We start from the raw sequence: 16,990 nt of genomic DNA, 5'->3' as shown, positions 1-16,990 counted from the left end.
GACGACGGAAAAAATTTCATTATGTGCGAATACTGTGAAGACCAGCGCGGCCAGTGCGACAGAAATTTCCTTTTTGATGGTAGGCAATTCAGCATCAAGCTGGATGAGACTTTTGAATTCGATACAGTAAGTCACAACGACAAGTCTGTTTTCGTAATTAAGCTTGACTTATATATGCTTCATTTGCCTGACTTATAATTTTTAATTTTCACTATTCTACTAGCGCATCCCGTGCCATGCAAGAATTTTTGTCTTGGATAAGATAGGTTTCAAAGATATGGAAACTATGGAGGTAAAGAGAGTTTACCTGAAAACTGAGCATGATGGTTATACTTTCAACGTCAAAGTATACAATACACACACGTACACCTATTTTGAATGCAAAACTTGGCAAGCACTATGCAAGGCTTATGCATTTGAGCCTGGTATGGTTATCACCTTTGATATTCGTCCGGAAGATGATATTGAAGGTAATAGAGACATATGGGTTGATGTGCAGACGCCTCCAATTCTACCATTATGTGAGTTCTTCTCAACTATATTTTAGTCTTTGATATTGCTTATTCAAAAATAACTGACAACTAATTTCTATTGACAGCTTATCTCCATTCAACCAAACATGTCTGACGCTTGGTAGACAAGACCTACTACTATCCCGGAGCTGAACTAAACTGCGAGGAGATAAGTCATTATGTTTCATGGCTTGAGGATCTTCATACTGTCAAGACAAATTTTCTTCCTGCACTTAGAAATGTTAGTACTCAAAACGTGCGACCAATAGTGATGGTATTGAACTACGGTCACATCTATTTAGGAATGATGGTAAGATATTTACTATTTGTCCTCAGTGCATATTTTGCATACATAATTTTTTTGCTAAACTTTCATTGCTAAGTATATTAATTAAGTACTATACAATGTTCTTCAACAGAGACTCCCGATGACAGTTGTGCCTCAGGGGATCGAGACTAAAGGTCAGATGTCAATTGTTAGCTTACGGCCAAGATATCCTGCATTGCACATGAATGCATTCAGGATTTCTAGAAGCGATGAATGCTTAATAATGAAAGATTGGAGGAAAATTGTTAATGATCGCAGAGAAGTACTAGGGGGCAGCAATGAGAAGCGCAGCCCATGATTAGGAGACAGGTTCATCGGCATGCTCCAGTATGATCAATCAGGAGAGCTATACATGTTCTATGCTATTTTACCAGAGAGAGTAGCTAGCAGGAGTGATTTAGCTAGTTCTTCATGCTGCTCTTAATTAGTACTTGTCATTTCATGTCCGTGTTCTTCGTTCTGAATTTAAGTGATTTGCTTTTGTGGTGTTATATATGAACGCTTATAATATCATGACAATCATGTTGAACTCGATCGATAATATTTTTGCTTCTGGTACAAGTGAATGTTTCTTCTTTCAGCTAGTAGTGCTGGTGGTGATTAGATAGCTAGTTAATTATTATATCAATTAATGAAAGAAACAGCAGATTAGTTTCAGCTGGATGGATCCTACCTAAGTGATCAAGTATATGCCATATCCGTATATATTATAGTTGATCAAGTATAATATGGATATGGCATATACTCTAGCTAGCTAGCTAGTAGAGATATCCAATAATGCATCCAGTCGAAACTAATCCGCGGTACTTTCATCTAATGATTTAACAACTCATTATAATGTAAAATAATCACTAAATTAAATTGAAAACACAAAATTAAAGAAAAACTAAAAAAACACCCAAACATTTAGTACCGGTTGGTGTTACCAACCGGTACTAATGCCCTCCACGCAAACGGGCCTGGCTCGTGCCACGTGATGGCACTTTAGCGCCGGTTCGTGACGAACCGGTACTAAAGGGAGGGGACCTTTAGTCCCCACTCTTTAGTGCCGGTTGGCGAACCGGCACTAAAGCCCGTTACGAACCGGCACTAAAGGCCGGTTCTGCACTAGTGGCCCTAGGGCAACAGTCAGTAACATCTCTCATCTTTCAAATATGTCGAACACTCTGTCTGGTGGTGGTATATATGGTGGACACTCTCGCACGGGAATTTTGACTTTCGGTGATTGTCAAGCTGGGCGAGTCCATCGTGTCTAACAAATGTATATCACAGGACGAACTCACCCAGATTGACCGCCATCGTCAAATTAAAAGTCGATTGATTTTCCTCCAAGAAAAACTCTTATCGACTGTTGGTGATGATCGATCTTCTTCTGCTCCTCCTACTTTACAAAGATCATACCGGAGGAGCAGAGGAAGCGCAACCCCCTATGACAGTAGTCGATACCATTCCTCTGAAAACATCTCTCATCTTTAAAATATGGTCGACACTCGCTCAAGATAAAAACTATTGCATAAAAACTACTACATAAAGACTACTACAAAAACTAACACATAAAAACACTACATAACAACTACTACAAAAACTAATACATAAAAACTACTACAAAAAGTACTAGATAGAAACTACTACATAACTCCATACATACATCCATGCATAGCATCCATCCACACAACATCATCAAAATTTATTTAATCTATTCGTCCATCCACATCTATGCATCTATTCATCCATACATACATCCACCCAGAACATCCATCCATCTATGCATCGATTCATAGATCCATGTTGTAGTGGGGAGGGGAAAGCTCACGAAATGGGGAGTGGGGCGGCGCCGGTGGGGTGGGCGGGCCCGCGGGGTGGTTCGCCGGCCGATGGGGGGTGCCCGAGGGTGGGGCGGCGCCGGCTGGTGGCGGGGGGATGCCCACGGGTTGAGGTGGCGGCAGCGGAGAGCCAGCCGGCGGGAGGCAGCGGGGTGTAGAGGAGGAGAGGCACAAATGAGAAATGAAAAGGAGCGCGGGGATTTCACTTAAGTGTCCCCTGGACCTTTCCCGAGAGACTGACGATGGGGCACCCGGAAAAGATTGTAACACCTAGATCTATGGTTTAACTTTTATCGAGAGAACTCTTTGAAAGGGTCGTCAACTAGATCTAGGTTTTCATTTTTACCGAGATCCAAAATTGGAAAAGACATGTGTACCGAGTGCTACTCTCGGCAAAATAAGTAGCTAGCATCATTTGTGCCTCTTTCATCTAACCCTGCATCACATAGGAGTTTCCATGCCGCTTCCGAGCTTGATATCATATGTCGCCTTGCAGATCTGCAATTTCCAACGACGAACCCCTAGCAGAGCAATAAATTTCTCCAATATTGCACGCTGGTCCAAAAATGTAGGGGCCTATCACGTATCATGTGATGGCCTCCTTTGAGAGCATGAGAAGTTTCGAGGCCAACAAAGCAACAGGACCCACACTTCCTCCATAAACTGGACACGTTCCCTCTTGATACCCAGAGGCTAGCTCGGAGATGGTGCGGCTTACAAGCGGCCTCAGGGGAGGCTTATTAAAAACATGTCCAAACTTTTACCACACCCTACAGGGGCCATGTAATGACACAGTGCCAGCTCTCGAGGAATTTCATCATCGTACGATTTTTCGAGGATTTAAATAGTTGCATTAAGCATGCCACCAAGGTACTTTCACCCCTGGTGGCAGGGGCTGCCCCTCCCTCATCTGCACAAGGTCTGCGCATGTTGCAAGGACATCACATAGCCATTCCGCTTCCGGGCGTGATTCCGTGTGCTGCTTTGCAGATCTGCAATTCCTGACGCTGAAGCCCTAGCAGAGTAATAAATGTCTCAAATGTTGCATGCGGGTGCGAAAAATGCGGGGGGCTGGCATGTGTTATGCGATGGCCTCCTTTGAGAGCACAAGAATTTTTGAGCCCAACGGTGCCACAAGACCCGCACTTCCTTCACAAATCGGACGTGTTCCCTCTCAATACCCAGAGACTACCTCGGAAATGGTGTGGTTTACAAGCGGACCCGGGGGAGGCTTATCCGAAACGCGCCCAAACTTTTAGCACACCCTACAGGGGCCATGTGCTGACACCGTGCTAGCTCTCGAGGAATTCCAGCATCGTACGATTTTCCAAGGATTTAAACGGTAACAAGGGCCATGTGATGACACGGACGAAAAACTCAAAAATAATAATACTTGAATCAATGGTATCGTGAATCTTCTCTGCCCGGAACAGGTGAAGATTTAAATCAATGGTACATCTTCTTAACATGAGTGTAATGAAGATCAAAGCTTATTGTGTCTAGACTATCCAACTATTTAAACTGGTCATGTTGCTTATCTCTAGGCAAGGTGGGACTAAAGTTTTTGCTGAGAGCTGGAGCTTTGCCGAGAGCTGCTCTTGGCCAAGCATTGCTACCGTCACCACGCCGTTATTCGCCCCGGATGAGCCACATGGCAACACGTTGCCGTGTGACAGTTGTTTGGCTGCCGGTAAATAGTGCCTTTGCCGAGTCACATGTTGCGGAGTATGACTCTCGGAAATATCATGTGTTTGCCGAGATGCCCCTGTTGCCGAGAGGTACTCTCGGCGTCTATTAGTTTGCCGAGCGCATGTGTTTTAGCTCTCAGCGAAGAGCCTGCCACCCGGCGTATAAGGAAATTCCAGAAGTGTAGACGGTGTGTTAAGAGTCACCACCAATGGGAAGGGAAGACGAGGGGCCCTATTGGATCCTGCAGGTCGATGTTCTCATCACCGAGTATTGTCGGTTCCACCGGTAACTTCCACGGTGAGGACAAGGGTGTGAAGAAGAGGAATCAATATTTATGTTTGTTCCCGGGCCGCTGATCTTATCTGAGTACTATGGTTTGTGCTCGACGAGTCATTATTTTGTTGAAAAGAATTTAGTGTGTAAAAGTTGTGCGTCTGGATTCTAATTTGTAATAATCCTTACATCTTAGTGTTGAAACTGACACTGTCCTTAAGTTACAAGTTTTAATTATACTTGGAGTGCTCCACCCGGTGTGCGCTCTGCTGAGAAATTCCAGAAAAATCCATATTTTTTGTGAAAAGAAATAGTAACTTGTTTATACATATTGAAAGTTAAAGAAGAAAAAACAATCAAACAAAGAAACAACAAACACCCGTACGCACTTGTCGTTACATTCATTAACCCTTTACTACAAGATATGATCACCTCTGTGTACATTACATGCCTATGCATTATGTAAGCATGCATCTTCCTTTATCTATCATGTGAGTGACAACGGCCAAAATCATCTCATTGATCTGCCAACTCCTGCTGCTTCTTCAGCACTTGGAACGTTAGCCCCCTCTTATCGTCAGCGGCAGCATCGATGGAGATTGTCGAGCCAGCACAGGCTTCTCCGTCGACCAGCATGTCCGAGAGAATCGTGGTCACGTGATTCTGCACCCACCTTCTAATGGGCCTTGCGCCGTCCACCTACGGGCGTTGAAGCGTTAAAAACTGGACAATGGATCGACATCTTGTGATGGTTATGAAAAAAAGCTACTGTATATATACTCACCGGGTCATGTGATTCTGACAGGATGACGTCTAGGGCCGCATCAGTTGCATGTACAGCGACACCCTTGGAAGCTACTGTCGAAATGACATTATTTATCTGGATTTTCACAATCTTCCTCAATTCATCGTGTGAAAGTGGCTCGAATATCACAACCTTATTTAGTCTATTGATAAGTTCAGGCTTAAAGCGCTTCTTAACCTGCATGAACAAGTGTATATAAGATGATCATTGACTTGCCAATCGAGGACGTTACAAGAATAGTTGGGATTCACAAACCTGATTCATGAGGAGATCTCTTCCAGATTTGATTGTATTTTCGCCCATAATTCTCGACGGTAGGTGCTCTGCTCCTATATTTGAGGTCATAATGACGATAGTGTTCTTGAAATCTACAACTTGCCCTTTGCCATCGGTCAACATAGCATCGTCGAGCAGCTGGTGAAAAACCTTGAATACCGAGGCATTTGCTTTATCCACTTGGTCGAAAAGGATAACACTATATGGGAGCCTCTTGACTTTCTCGGTGAGTTGTCCATATTCTTCATAGCTTTAGAAAATCAAATTTTGTTATTTGAGATATGTGTGTGCCTAGAAACAAAAAGTGTATATCAAGTTTAAGAATCAAACCTTCGAGATCCTCCGGTGAGACGTGACACAGATCCACTATCAGCATATTCCGACATATCAAAGCGAATCAATGCCTTCTCGTTGTCAAATATCTTCTCAGCGAGGGCTTTAGCAAGTTCTGTCTTTCCGACGCCAATCGGGCCCAAAAAGAGGAATGCACTTATCGGTTGTCCGATTTGTCCAAATCCGAGCCTAGAACGTAGGACTGCTTGCGCAACCAAATTAACAGCTTCATCCTGGCCAATAACACGCTCATGCAATTTTTTCGCAAGGTGGATCAACTTCTCGTTCTCCTCTTGGTCAAGTGTAGCGAGAGGGATTTTAGTCCATCGGCTCACAACCTTCAAATGAATTTTAGATGTGAAGAACACAACACATTGAAAGCATACAGGAATTCCCCGAAAACAAATTACATATGGGAATTAATTATTCACGGATATGATTAGGACTTACCCGTGCTACATGTCCAGGGCCAACAACAATTTCCAGGCTCGTTTGTTTGTCGGCGTGCATCTTTATTGTAGCGCATGCCTCATCCATAAGATCAATTGCTTTATCAGGGAATTTGCGGCCTGGCAATGATCAGATACATCAATTATCTTCAACATAAACAATCATATACTCTCCCCGTTTCTTTTTAGTCCGCATATAAGATTTGGTCAAAGTCAAACTTTATAAAGTTTGACCAACTTTGTAAAAACAAAATATCAACATCTACAATACTAAACCTATATGGTATGAAAATCAATTTCATAATGCATCTAAGAGTATTGATTTCATATTGTGAATCTTGATATTCTTTTCTATAAACATAGTCAAAGTTAATAAAGTTTGACTTTGATCATATCTTATATGCAGACTAAAAAGAAATGGTGGGAGTATATAGTACTCTCTGAGTCTCTTTATCAGAGTATTTCTGTATACGGAGGGGGTATAATTAAGTGATACTCTAAGAGTAAACTGAATTCTTGAAGTATGTATGTATAGGTACCAGTAATGTAGCGGGCAGCGAGATGTGCAGCGGCTACAAGAGCATCGTCCTGGATTTTCAGGCCATGGTGTTCTTGGTACCTTGGCTTCAGCCCTCGCAGGATGGCAACGGTTGCATGCACACTTGGCTCCTCGACGACAACCTTCTGGAACCGCCGCTCAAGTGCGGCATCTGTCTGAACATATTTTTGATACTCTTCGGAGGTCGTGGCGCCCACGCAACGAATGCGGCCGCGGGCCAGCGCCGGCTTGAGGATGTTGGCGGCGTCTATGGGGCCTCCCTTGTGCCCGCCGGCGCCAACGACCATGTGCATCTCGTCGATGAACAAGATGACCTTGCCTTCCGCCTCCTCTGCCTCCTTGATGGCGTCTTTGATGCGCTGCTCAAACATGCCGCGCCAGTGCGTCCCGGCCATCATGGCCCCCATGTCAACCTCCACGATGCGTGCGCCGACAAGCGTCTCGGGGACGTTCCCGGCCGCGATGCGCTGTGCGAGGCCCTCAACGATGGCCGTCTTGCCGACCCCCGCGGCGCCGACGAGCGCGGCGCAGTTCTTCGTGCGCCGGCAGAGGATGCAGACGACGCGGTCAATCTCGTCGTCGCGGCCGATGACGGGGTCGGTCGTGGTAGCATCCAAGGTCCTGAGGCTGCCGGTGGCGTCCAGGGGCTTGACGCCGATGAGTTCGTTGTAGTTTGTTTCCGAAGGGCGTTTGTCGTACTTGAACTCGTCGAGCAACGTCCACGTTGCCCAGGCTAGAGCAGCGCTGGCAACGGCCGATGCTCCGACGAAGAGCATGCTTTCCGGGGAAGACCACGACATAGCTACTATACGATCGAGCTCTCCAACTGCAAGTGAGGAACAAGAATATGAAAGCGCCGACAAAAGCGTTCGATCCGTTTCGATACGATTCCACGTGCAGGTGCAGCACAAAGATCGTTAATCGCCGTGTGTCTCTCTATATCTTGTCTGTATTGCCGATGTGCCGCAAGATGTACTGTATTTATGAGTATACGACAGATCTCTTCCAATCCGTCTCGGTATATAGAAGAGAACGACCACCTCTCGGAAATTGGATGTGGATTTGTGTGGGGAAAAGTACGGAGCGTTTCTTCGTCCGTTACTATTCCAACAATCGTACGTCGCCCTCTCGTCCACGTGGTATTTCACCTCGCACAGACGAAAAACCCTCTAAACCTTGATGATGAGATTAAGGTTGGTGTGGGTCGGGTGGTATGGTCCTCCTCATTGCTCGGAGTTTGGAGCAAACCTTTCCAGGGAGTGAATGATCCTTTAATGGCTGAATCTATGGCATTGCAGGAAGGCGTGTTATTTGCTAAATTTTGAGACTATCGGCATGTGATAATAGAGACAGATTGCCAAAGAGTTGGTCAATGGACTTGTTGCCACATCCTCTTGCAAATTGGAATTGGAATTGAAAATTGGATGTGGATTTTTTTTCTGTTTTCTTGTGTGTGTGTGTGTGTGTGTGTGTGTGTGTGTGTGTGTGTGTGTGTGGAAAGTCCGCCGTTCGTTCCTTCCCAACCATCCTAAGTCGCCCCGTCGGTATTTCACCTCGCACAGACTAAACTGCAGCCCTATACATAGAAAAAGTTTAAAGAAAAAAGTATTTCAACTCTCCGGTCCTTTTTAGTCTATATGTAAGTTTTGTCCGAAGTTAAAGTATCTCTACTTTGACCAAAGTTATAGAAAAAAATATTAACATTCACAATACCAAATTAATATTGCTAGATTCATTAGGAAATGTAGTTTCATACCATATATATTTGGTATTGTAGATGTTTATATTTTTTAATATAAATTTGGTCAAACTTAGTAGAGTTTGAGTTGACCCTAATCTCAGACGCAGAGTAAGAGTACATGCACAAAAAAGGACATCATGAGTCGTGAGGCTCCAACCACGCAAAACCCTGAGCATACAGGAGGCGATCGCGTTCGCGACTGGAAGGCTAGGTTAGGATTTCAGCAGGGTGGCGCCGACGACGTGAGGGAAGCAACTGCTTTCTCCTCTCTCCTCGGCCGGATTCGGTGTTTGAGCGTCTTGGCTGTGCTGCTATGGCGTCTCTGAAGGGTAGTACTCCCGCAAAAACAACCGGCGCTAGCACAAGCAAGTGGTCATCTCAATCTTCGGTGAATGTGAAAGCGTCAGAGGAGGCAGGTGCGCTCTCGGCAAGGATGGGAGGAGATGGGGTTCGTCTTTTTGTAAACCCTAGTCCAACTATGCTCAAGGTCACCAGATGGGCGACAGTGGGGAAGGTCTTCTTGCCGCGCCCTCTGAATCATCATGCTTTAGAGAGGGCTATGCAGAGGGCTACCCACCCACCAACTCACACAAAGAGAAAGAGGGGCCCGAAATAGCTGTTGGTGGCCAAAGGTGATCTAGATAGGCAGATTCATCATGACGCATTCATTGGCGATAAATGACAGAAAATGTTGGTCTTTGAATGTATCTCAGAAAAGGACAATGAAGCAGCAGACCTTGTGGTGAGGGCCGCCGAGAGCAATGAATGTCCTTGCCTGGAACTGTCGGGGACTGGGGTCGGACATGATAGTTAACGAACTTAGGGACCTGACATGGTCTTACAACCCAACGGTGGTGTTTTAGAGTCTGACAAAGAAACGGTCCAGAGTAATGGAAAGGTTGAGATGGAGTATGGATTTTAGACAAGGTGCAACTATAGATATTGTGGGTCAGAGTGGTGGATTAGCTATGTGGTGGAGAGATAATGTGCAAGTAACTTTGAGGCCATGGTGTTAGTTCTACTTGGATGTTGAGAATTCATTTGAGGGCAACTCATGGAGATTCACTGGAATCTACAAGGAACCTTGGACTGAGTAGATGCCCAAAACGGGGAATGATATCCAGTACCTGAGGAGACAAGATAATCTACCATGGTTGAGTGCATGCGACTCTAAGGAGATTTTTTTTCCAAACAGAGCGAAAAGGAGGGAACCCGAGATTGTTCATGAAAATGGAAGATTTTCGAGAGTGCTTGGCTGACAGCAGCCTTGTGGATCTCAGCTTCTCAGGTTATTCATTTACACGGGATAACAAGAGAGATAGGGAAGAGACTACTCAGGTGGCTTGGACCGTGCAACGTGCAACGATGAGTTCATGAGCTTGTTCCATGAGACTTCCATTGAACACATCATTAACGAAGAATCAAACCATGATGCGTTGTTAATCCATGTCTCAGCGGCACATGCTACTAATGAAAGGAATAAAGCTTTTGATTTCAGATATGAGGAAGCATGGACGCAGCATGAGCAATATGATGATATGGGAGCCGAACCATTATCTGTCAGGATAGGGCATCTCCAAGGCCAACCTACAAAGCGTCTACATCCTCCAGACTATGGAAGCCATCTAACGTAGGTCTATATTGGTTCGCAGGATGGTGCGGACGTGTTTTCTCCCGCAAACCAAAGACATATGTGGGGGAGGTCTGCTTGAGTAAGGACATCACACACGTAGGACTCCGACACTCCCCCATCCAAGATCCTTTCCGGAACCCACACCTCCATTCTTCCCATTTTCTCTCCTTCTTTCTTTCTTGCCTTCGTCATTGCTCCACCACCCTCACTGCAACGCCACATCCCTGCTGGAACTCTATGATACGTCTACAACGTATCTATAATTTTTTATTGTTCCATGCTATTATATTATCTATCTTAGACGTTTTATATCCATTTATATGCCATTTTATATGGTTTTTGGGACTAACGTATTAACCTAGAGCCCAGTGCCAGTTTCTGTTTTTCCTTGTTTTTGAGTTCTACAGAAAAGGAATATCAAACGGAGTCCAATTGACCTGAATATTTATAGTGATTTTTTATGGACTAGAAGAAGCCCCCGAAGCAAAAGAGTTAGGCCAGAAGAGTCCCGAGGCCACCACAAGGATGGAGGGTGCCCCCCTAGGGCGCGTCCTCCGGTCTTGTGGGCGCCTCGTGGACCCCCCTGACTTGTTCTCGACGCCAAAAGTTTCTATAAATACGAAAAACCCAAGAAATAAACCTAGATCGGGAGTTTCACCGCCGCAAGCCTCTGTAGCCACCAAAAACCAATCAGGGCCCTGTTCATGGGAGTCCTAAAGAAATATGTCCGTTACCGTGCTAGGCCAGAAGGAAGCATCTCCATGGACCATCAAACAGAGGATGTCATCGGGTTTTGTGTTGACTTTATTCCTGGCCTTAAGAAGATAGGTCTCCCTCAATCGCGGTATGAGGGGAGACTGACTGGAAAAGGCACGCTTGGAAGGGACTCAATAATATGCAGGGACGGATATTCTTGGTCTCAAGCACGCTACACAGTTCTACAGAACTCTACCTTGGTGACCCCGTATGTCGATGAACACAAGAACAGTCTGCGCTCCAAACACCCGGAGCAGTGCGACGACTGGATTACATGTGAACACAGCAGGACTTTCAGCAGTTGGTTGGAAGCACGTCTCAGAGGTGACAACACTGTTTGTGATGAGCTGTACTTGTTGTCCAGGGGACCATCTTCGACTGTTACGAAATAAAATAAAATAAATAAAATAAATAAAATAAATAAAATAAAATAGTATTTCGTTGTAAGTAGAAACAAAATAAAATAAATAAAGCAAGAAACAAAACAAAAAAACAAAAAAAGTGTTTTCAAATTTGAGAACTAATGGCACTAACAGAAAGTTTATAATTTTTCTAAAACTTAAAGCAAAATGAATTAAAAAATAAAGCAAAAAAACAAAAGAAAATAAATAATGCAGAAAACAAAAAAAAACTTGGAAAAAAATAAAAATAGCAACAATAAGTAAAGAAAAAAAGTGCCTCCTACTAGGCCCCGACGGCCTGAATACGACTACAAACCCACCATGGGCCAGGATTCTGGCCCACAGGAGGCCCAGTAGGCCCATCAGGCAAAGCAGTAGTAAGTAGGCCCGTAAGCCTGCAGTGGAGAGGAGCTCGAGAGGGGTGCGGCAGTGGGGCTTATAAACCACTGCGCGTCCCTCTCAGCTAGCAAGGTGGGACTAAACTTTCGTGCCGCACCGCGCCAAGACACGACCTTTGGTCCCGGTTGGTGCCACCAACCGGGACTAAAGGGGGGCATTGGTACCGGTTCGTGGAACCAACCGGTACCAACGCCCCCCCTTTAGTCCCGGTTGGTGGCACCAACCGGGACCAAAGGCCGCCGCTTCCCGCCCTTTGGGCTGCTGAAAAGAGGCCTTTGGTCCTGGTTGGTGGCACCAACCGGGACTAAAGGGGGCATTGGTCCCGGTTGGTTTCACGAACCGGGACCAATTCTCTTCATATATAACTAGCACTTAGCAGTTTCTCCAAAATCCATTCCTTTCTTCTCCGCCCGATGCCGCTGCTCGATCTGCCTCGTCGCCGTCGCCGCCGAGCCGTCAGGCTGCTCCACCTCGTCGTCGCCGCCGCCTCCGACGCCGTCAGGCTGGTCCACCTCACCGCCGTCGCCGCCTCTGACGCCGTCAGGCTGCTCAACTTTGCCGTCCCCGCCGCCCTCGACGCCATCTGCCCCGACGCCGGCGTCGTTCCCCGCGCCCCCGACGCCGCCCGCCGTGCCCGCCACCCCCCTGTGAGCACCTGCCTCGTTCCCGCACCCCTGCCCTGCTCTGCACCCCTGCCCTGCCCCGCTGGCGCCACCGCTGCCGCCACTGCCCGGCTCTATTTTTTTATTAGTTTAATTTTTTTCATATATATATAATGTATGTGTATGTATGTAGCTATATGTTTTTGTTCATATGTTGCTATATGTTTTTTATTTTTATTAGTTTATTTTTTTGTTCATATGTGATGTATATGTGTATGTGGCTATAATGTATATGTGTATGTGATGTATGTGGCTAGAATGTTATGTATGTGTATGTGATGTATGTTTTTGTTCAATGTATGTGTATATATATGTTAAAAATGTTTTTTTGTTCATAGAAAGTTTTTTGTTCATATATAGAAAGTTACAATTTTAGAAAAGTTTTATATATGCAAAAGTTACAATTTTAGAAAAAGAAGGATAGGAAAGAAGAAAAATAAGAAGAGAAAAGAAAGAAGAAGAGGAGAGGAAAAGAAGAGGAGAAATAAATAAGAAGAAGAAAAAAGAAGAAAAAGAAGAAGAGAAGAAGAAAGGAATAGAGGACAAGAAGAAAAAATAGAATTTTTTTCTATTTTTTCTTCTTGTCCTCTATTCCTTTCTTCTTCTCTTTTTTTTCTTCTTTTTTTTTCTTCTTCTTCCTTCTTCCTTCTTCCTCTTTTCTTCCTTTTCCTTAATTATTTTCCTTTCTCGAGGGAGAAGAAGAAAAAGAAGAGGAGAAGAAGAAAGAAAGTAATAGAGAAGAAATAAATAAGAAGAACAACAAAGAAGAAAAGGAAGAGGAGAAGAAGAAAGGAATAGAGGAGACGAAGAAAAAATAGAATCCTATCTTTTCTTCTTCTCCTCTATTCCTTTCTTGTTCTCCTATTTTTTTTCTTTTTTTCTTCGATCTTCTCCTCTATTCCTTTCCACTTCTCCTTTTTTATTTCTTCTTCGTTTTCTTATGTTTTATCGGGTCTGTCGCCGTCAGGCTGCTCGCCTTCGCCGTTGCCGCCCCCTCGAGATAACTTCGACATGAGGGGCGGTCGATATATATACCCCCTCTAGATCGTGATAACCTATACAACGGCAGCACCCCCCTCAGCCCTCTCGCTCGACCAAAACTCTCGAGGCCACCCAAATTTACCAAGTTAAAAGAGCGTTGTCGTCGAGGCCACCCCAAACCCTTGAAGCGTTGTGTCGAGGCGACCCCAAACCCTAGAGAAGCAGCGTCGAGGCCACTAACCTGATTCCTTATTGTGATTAGCTAGCTAGTTCTACGATTGCCACTAATATATATATATATATATATATATATATATATATATATATATATATATATATATCCATCTGTACCATGTTTGAATAATAATTGACATGTTGTAAATATTTGCAAAAACTATGGAGCACTACCGAGACGAAGCAACAGAAGCGATGTTGGGGGAGATGATCGCAGAAGGAACTGATGTCGTTGCGTCATTTTTCACCGACGTCGTTGGTGAGGAAGGACTGGGTGAAGAAGAGGGCTATGTTCATGATGGCTCCGGCCCATTAATGCCGGTACAAGAAGAGGGCTATGTTCATGATGGCCGTGCTGACTGCTCCGGTGACCGCGCTGACTGCTCCGGTGACCGAACCGAGTCCGGCCAGGTATATATATATTAGTTAAGCCCATCCTGATGATACAACTAGAACTGGATACTTGTGATGAGAAATGGATATTATGGCTCTGGGATTGCTTTCTCGCAGGGAGTCGTGAAAGGATCTATGGCCGAGGTGGATAACACTACTACAACTTTACTTTATGCTACTCTTATCTCTTCTGATGCTGCATGATACTTGGAGCTGCTTGAAGATGCTACTCTTTGATAGGCTAGGTTTTTACCCTTCTCTTCTAGCATTCTGCAGTTCAGTCCACAGATACAACCCTTTTCATTGATACCGATGCATATGTAGTGTAGATCCTTGCTTGCGAGTACTTTGGATAAGTACTCACGGTTGCTTTCCTCCCCTTTTTCCACCTCTTTCCATTCTTCGCGGATGCGGAAACCAGATGGTGGAGTCCAGGAGCCAGACGACACCGCCGACGACTTCTACTACCCCGAGGGTGCCTACTACCACGTGACGGACGCCGACAACCAGGAGTAGTTAGGAGGCTCCCAGGCAGGAGGCCTTGCCTTTTCGATCGATGTTGCTTTTGTGCTAGCCTTCTTAAGGCAGACTTGTTTAACTCATGTTTGTACTCAGATATTATTGCTTCCGCTGACTCATTTGTATTCGAGCTTATGTATTCGAGCCCTCGAGGCCCCTGGCTTGTAATATAAAGCTTGTATTATTTTTATTTGTGTCTAGAGTTGTATTGTGATATCTTCCCGTGAGTCCCTGATCTTGATCGTAAACATTTATGTGTATGATTAGTGTACGATTGAATCGGGGCGTCACAGTAATTGTGATCATTCTTATAGCCAGCACATGAAAAATGCATAAAACCATCCGCCCGCTTGTTTGCCTGAGCCGTAATCAGAAAAGTATGCACGCCATCAACCAACTGGGGAGAGCAGCGGTCATCGTACATCCATTGCCGGCTCATCTTTATTACACACCACTGAATAGACCAAATTAATACAAGTTCATACATAAAGTTCATACAACACTTAAATGCAACATACAAATAGCTCTCTAGCTAAAGCATTTAAATGCAGCAACAAATGCAATCAAGATCACAACTAAGGTAACAATTGAGCCAATAGCATAATGATACCAAGCCTCACTATCAATGGCATACTTTCTAATCTTTATAATCTTCAACCGTATTTTCTCCATCTTGATCTTGTGATCATCGACGATATCAGAAATATGCAACTCCAATTCCATCTTCTCCCCCTCAATTCTTTTCGATTTTTCTTTCAAATACTCTTCTTTTTCAACTAAATTTAACCTCTCGACAATAGGGTGGGTTGGAATTTCCGGTTCACATACCTCCTAGATAAAAATATCTATGTCGACTTGATGGGCATAATTTGTCATAAACGACAAATAGTTTTAGAGGAGAATATACCACATCCGAATCATAACACGGACGAGGGCCGATGGGGATGGATATCAAAACCATGGCACTATATATAACAAACAACGTACGGGTAAGATAATTATACAAGTAACTATATATCTAAATCACACAAACATGATTTTGTTATATAAAAAAGATAAGAACAAGAGGCTCACCATAAGGTGGTACCGGCGACGGGTCGGTGCGGACGATCGACGGTGGTTACGACGGAGACGGGAAGGCACTAAGTAAACCACACCTACATATGCAAACTAAGAGTTATTTTAAGCTCAAATTGCATATAAATCAAATAAACTACCACATATAATTCCCCCAAATTACTAAAACCCACAAATTAATCACTACATAAAGCATTGCAAGAGCTAATCTAGCAATGAGAGATGAAAGGACAAAGTTGATAACCTTTGTGATCACTTGAATGGATGGGGGCCTTCAAATCTTGACGAAATTTCGGCAAAATATGTGATGAGTTCGAGGGAAAGAGGGGAAGAACAGAGAGGAGAGGGGAAAGGGACAAGAACAGAGCAAGCTGGACGAAGGATTTATATGTAGGATAACATGTAGTACCAGTTCGTAGCACGAACCGGTACTAAAGGTGCTGGAGGGCCCCCAGTCTGACAACATCCTGCCGCCACTCTCTTTAGTACCGGTTTGTGGCACAAACCGGTGCTAAAGGTTTGCCACGAACCGGTACTACTGAGAGTGGCTCGCCTAGCCGTTGGAACCGGCACTAATTGTCACATTAGTGCCGGCTTAATTTCAAACCAGGACTAATGAGCTGCACATTAGACCCTTTTTCTACTAGTGTATGTCACGCTGCACCTGGGCTCTCTCTGATTCAAGCCTCGCCGAGCATATGATCGGATGCACGGAACCAAACGCAAGATATTGGCTCTTCTTCATGCATGACACACTACCACATGCGGGGTTTACCAGGATGATAATCACACTTTGGGCTGTTTGATCAGCACGTCGGAAGGCCATTCACGGGAGCATTTTTCAGAGACTGGAACAGATCCATCATTTTGTTGATTCATAAATTCAAGAACTGGACACTTCACAAGTCGTGAAACAAGAGTCCACTGCCCACGTTGGGTACTAGTAATGCCCAAAGATGGTTGGCGCCACAAATAGGGTTCTCAAAAATCAATGTGGATGGTGTGTTCTCACGAGATGGAGCTACAGCAGCAGCAGCAGCAGCAGCTGCTGCTTTTTGTAGAGATGATAATGGACAATATGTGGGAGTCTCGGCTATTGTTGTAGCAAACATTGCTGATCCGGCGACTGTTGAAGCTCTGGCATGTA

At 44.6% G+C, this 16,990-nt stretch overlaps 1 protein-coding gene across 1 annotated transcript; it reads right to left on the bottom strand.

Moving 5' to 3' along the window:
* Nucleotides 1-4,984: 4,984 nt before the first annotated feature.
* On the bottom strand, nt 4,985-8,064 carry LOC123083288 (chaperone protein ClpB1). The gene is made up of 6 exons (XM_044505363.1): nt 7,028-8,064; nt 6,490-6,608; nt 6,037-6,377; nt 5,686-5,956; nt 5,410-5,607; nt 4,985-5,324 (listed from the first exon to the last, which is right to left on the bottom strand). The coding sequence occupies exons 1-6, from the start codon at nt 7,845-7,847 to the stop codon at nt 5,142-5,144; spliced, it is 1,932 nt and encodes a 643-aa protein (XP_044361298.1). The 5' UTR covers nt 7,848-8,064; the 3' UTR covers nt 4,985-5,141.
* Nucleotides 8,065-16,990: the final 8,926 nt, after the last annotated feature.

Source organism: Triticum aestivum, chromosome 4A (genome assembly GCF_018294505.1).
Source record: "Triticum aestivum cultivar Chinese Spring chromosome 4A, IWGSC CS RefSeq v2.1, whole genome shotgun sequence".
Lineage (NCBI taxonomy): Eukaryota > Viridiplantae > Streptophyta > Magnoliopsida > Poales > Poaceae > Triticum > Triticum aestivum.
This window is presented reverse-complemented; position numbering and strand designations above follow the sequence as displayed.

What these genes read in the sequence shown, in the direction of transcription:
- LOC123083288 (XM_044505363.1), bottom strand. Translation starts at nt 7,847, where the DNA reads ATGTCGTGGTCTTCCCCGGAAAGCATGCTCTTCGTCGGAGCATCGGCC. An exon ending in CGCTGCCCGCTACATTACTG is followed by an intron (nt 6,609 to 7,027) that starts GTACCTATACAT and finishes GATCATTGCCAG; the next exon opens with GCCGCAAATTCCCTGATAAA. An exon ending in GCCCTGGACATGTAGCACGG is followed by an intron (nt 6,378 to 6,489) that starts GTAAGTCCTAAT and finishes ATTCATTTGAAG; the next exon opens with GTTGTGAGCCGATGGACTAA.